This window comes from Etheostoma spectabile, chromosome 8, assembly GCF_008692095.1.
Source record: "Etheostoma spectabile isolate EspeVRDwgs_2016 chromosome 8, UIUC_Espe_1.0, whole genome shotgun sequence".
In the NCBI taxonomy this organism is placed as follows: domain Eukaryota; kingdom Metazoa; phylum Chordata; class Actinopteri; order Perciformes; family Percidae; genus Etheostoma; species Etheostoma spectabile.
The window spans coordinates 2,232,963-2,236,225 of NC_045740.1; the positions used below are offsets into that span (position 1 = coordinate 2,232,963).

The window sequence follows — 3,263 nt, forward strand, 5'->3', positions numbered from 1 at the left end:
GGAGTGAAACATTTGATCGCAAGGAAGGAATGTGGAAAAGGTGCACTGTGCCTTCTTCAGTGTGTTTAGTGTACTTTTCTGTATGTTGTCATCAGGACCAATATTTTGCAAAAATAAAAAAAAATTGGATTAAAAAAATGTAATCAAAGTTAATTTCTTTCTTCTTCGTCTACGAATGTTTAATAATTTGGTCTATTGTGTTCTCATCTCATTTCGTACATTTGAAAATAGTTTTCAAGGTATTAACTTTAATTATGTTTTTGGTTTATGTGAGCAGTTTTCACATTTTAGCAATGTTTTCCTATCATTTCCTCAGGGTTTTTTTAGGCGGACCATCCGTCTGAAGCTGGAGTATGACAAGTGTGAGCGTCGCTGCAAGATCCAAAAAAAGAACCGCAACAAGTGCCAATACTGCCGCTTCCAGAAGTGCCTGTCGGTGGGCATGTCCCACAACGGTGAGTCCTATAGGGCAGGGCAGGTCTAGGCTGTGATTCAAACCCAGCACACGTACACACACACACATGCATGGTTCTTGTTACTTGTAAACACACACTAACGCAGTTGTGCCAATGTGAACAGGCACATACACACATAATTAGCACAAATAAGAACTCTAACATCTCTGTTGAGTGTTAAGTTGCATGCTAAAGCATTTCTCTGACTGAAGACTAATCCAGGCTATTAGACAACTTCTTCAAATACCATCTGTAGACCATCTGTATTTTCCTTAATTCAAAAAATACACACATGTGCAGTTCATGGTATTTCTGTGTCTGTGGATAGTGTAGCCTTTGCAGTGCTGGATTCATATTGAATTCCAATACCTGAACCCTTCTGGTTGAAAATATGATAAGTGAATTGATCCACCTGATTATGTGACAGACAAAACCTCTAATAGTACACCTATAATTGGCATTGCTGCAGCAATAGAGGGCACATGGTAAGAGCCCAAAATGTAAAAAACAAACAAAATGAATGCTAATTAATCACATATGCTAAGAAACACTGCCACCCTATAACTTAAACCAAATTGCATTTGTATGTATTTTGTTGCTGGAAGAGAGCCTGCACGGTGTTTTACAGCAATCATATTTTTTCATCCTGGCTCTTTACAGTGTACGTTTCCTTGTGAAATCTGAGATTTTTCCAAAAATTATTTTTTACATTTGAGATAGTTATTATTTTGAGAGAAAAATTATATTAAGTGAATAAAGTTGTAAATTGAATGTCAAAATAAGACTTAAGACTTTCAATATGTTTTTTTTTCTTGGAAAAAGTTTTTTTAAATTGTAACTTCTCATACCACTGCATTCCTTTCTAAAACTATTAAGAGTTTAATTTTAAAATCTCATTCTCAACAAAATACAACAAATGTTTTGTGATCATCAATCCAGCCAATCGGTTTCATTCTTGACTGTCGCAGACAAGGCATTTGCACATGCAATATCTGTGCAAACTCTAAACAGTATTGTCTTAAAAGTCAGACTTTCAACTCCGCATTGCAATATTTTTGGAACACAGGGATTTTGAGTTCAAACTTTGTGATTCTGGTGAATGTTGGTTTCTCTGTGTAAACATACAACATAGCGTGCTGACCCTTGGTCATGGTCAGTGTGTGTGTGTGTGTGTGTGTGTGTGTGTGTGTGTGTGTGTGTGTGTGTTGTGTGTGTGTGTGTGTGTGTGTGTGTGGTGTGTGTGTGTGTGTGTGTGTGTGTGTGTGTGTGTGTGTGTGTGTGTGTGTGTGTGTGCGCTTCTTTTTTTCTTTTCTGATTTGTTACTGTATTTTTAGTAGAACCATCAAAAGGGTCAGTGCAGTTGGTGGGTTTACTTATAGACTGTGCACACTTTGCAAATAACCCACACTGGTGGCAGTGACCTGAGGATGCAGAGGCTGGCTTGAGCGTCTTATTTTGTCCCATGGGGTTTATTGAGACCTACGCCAGATTTTGATGATGATACGGTAGTGCCTTAAAATGATAGTATTTCTGTAAGCTCCACTTCCTTTAATGGTTTATGTGTATTAAGTTTCTTGAGCTAAATGTAACCGTAGAGTGGGAGTAAGGAGATTTGAGACCAGTGCAACTTGATCTTTTGGAGTCCGGCGGTTGAAGAGACTACAAGACCACAGCACTGCTAATTTTGGAGCTTTGTCCCTCTGTTTGTATCGACAGACAATTGATACCACAGTTACATCTTTTGATACTGGATATCCAGTGTTCCATTTTGTTAAGATATCTTAATTATCAGTGTTGGATAACGCGTTCAAAAAGTACCGCAATTACAGTAAGGTATTCCTTTTTGCTGTAACGCAGTCATACGCATTACCAGTAATATTATACTCGTACAATCTAAGTAACGCGAGTTAAAATGCATTTTAACGCAACATTTAGTGATGTTTTGTTTTAAGAATTCACTGCGAAACATTTTTTCACAAGAAAGAGAGCCGTTATTTCCTGCTGCTGTACTCGATGGTTTAGCTGGCTGCAGAAACATTTATGATTATATTATACGCGTTATTACGCTGAGTTATTACGCTGCACTGAACCAAGCTGTCCCGTCTCTGTTCCCGTGGTCAGAGCCAGAACCAGAGACAGGAGCCCCTACGGACAGCATCTGTGTCCCAACAGGTGACGGTACGGCAGCGCGGACAGCAGTATGTCCGAGCCGCAGACCGATAGAAACAGCTCAGGAATTAATGTTTATTGCGTCACGTAATATCATTACATTTCATAAGCCATGAAGAGTAACTATGCCTGTAGTGAATGGCTCTGAATGACGACCTTGTCTATTACAGTAACCATTTGTTCAATATGTTGCCGTTTTACAAACGAGAAAGTCAACAACTTAAAGCCTATGTTGCAAGTTAACCACCACTGTTGATTATTGGGTTCAAAAAGCACTCAAGATATGTATATAATTTTTAAAAATGTCTCTAAATAGTTTTAAAAGTTAGTTTTTGGTCATTTTTGGTATTCGCGGGTTTATGGAGTCAATTCGGCGATGACGTCACTCAGGGAGTTAAGTCTCAGCCTGGCACTAGAACTACGGTGACTGACTGGGATGAGGAAGGAGAAGGCCAGCAGCCGAATAATTACGAACCTGACAGACGGGAGAGGCAATGAGGAATTTCAAGAGTGGGGAAGTCTCCTTCATTTATCTCCTTTATTTAGCAACGCAGCAGTGCACACAATGACTTTACTTTTTACTGTCAGTGAAAAGCAGCAAGTGAACGTCAACGTTTTCTCTCGATCTAGTGACAGGGA

The 3,263-nt window shown here is 39.0% G+C and overlaps 1 protein-coding gene across 2 annotated transcripts in view; it reads left to right on the forward strand.

Annotated features, from left to right (window-relative positions):
- pparab (peroxisome proliferator-activated receptor alpha b) overlaps window positions 1–3,263 on the forward strand; it is a 50,721-nt gene that overhangs the window by 35,873 nt on the left and 11,585 nt on the right. For both annotated transcript variants that reach the window (XM_032522727.1, XM_032522729.1), the window contains exon 4: window positions 317–455. In XM_032522727.1, the coding sequence (XP_032378618.1) occupies window positions 317–455 (139 nt within the window). The remainder of the gene's footprint in view (window positions 1–316; window positions 456–3,263) is intronic.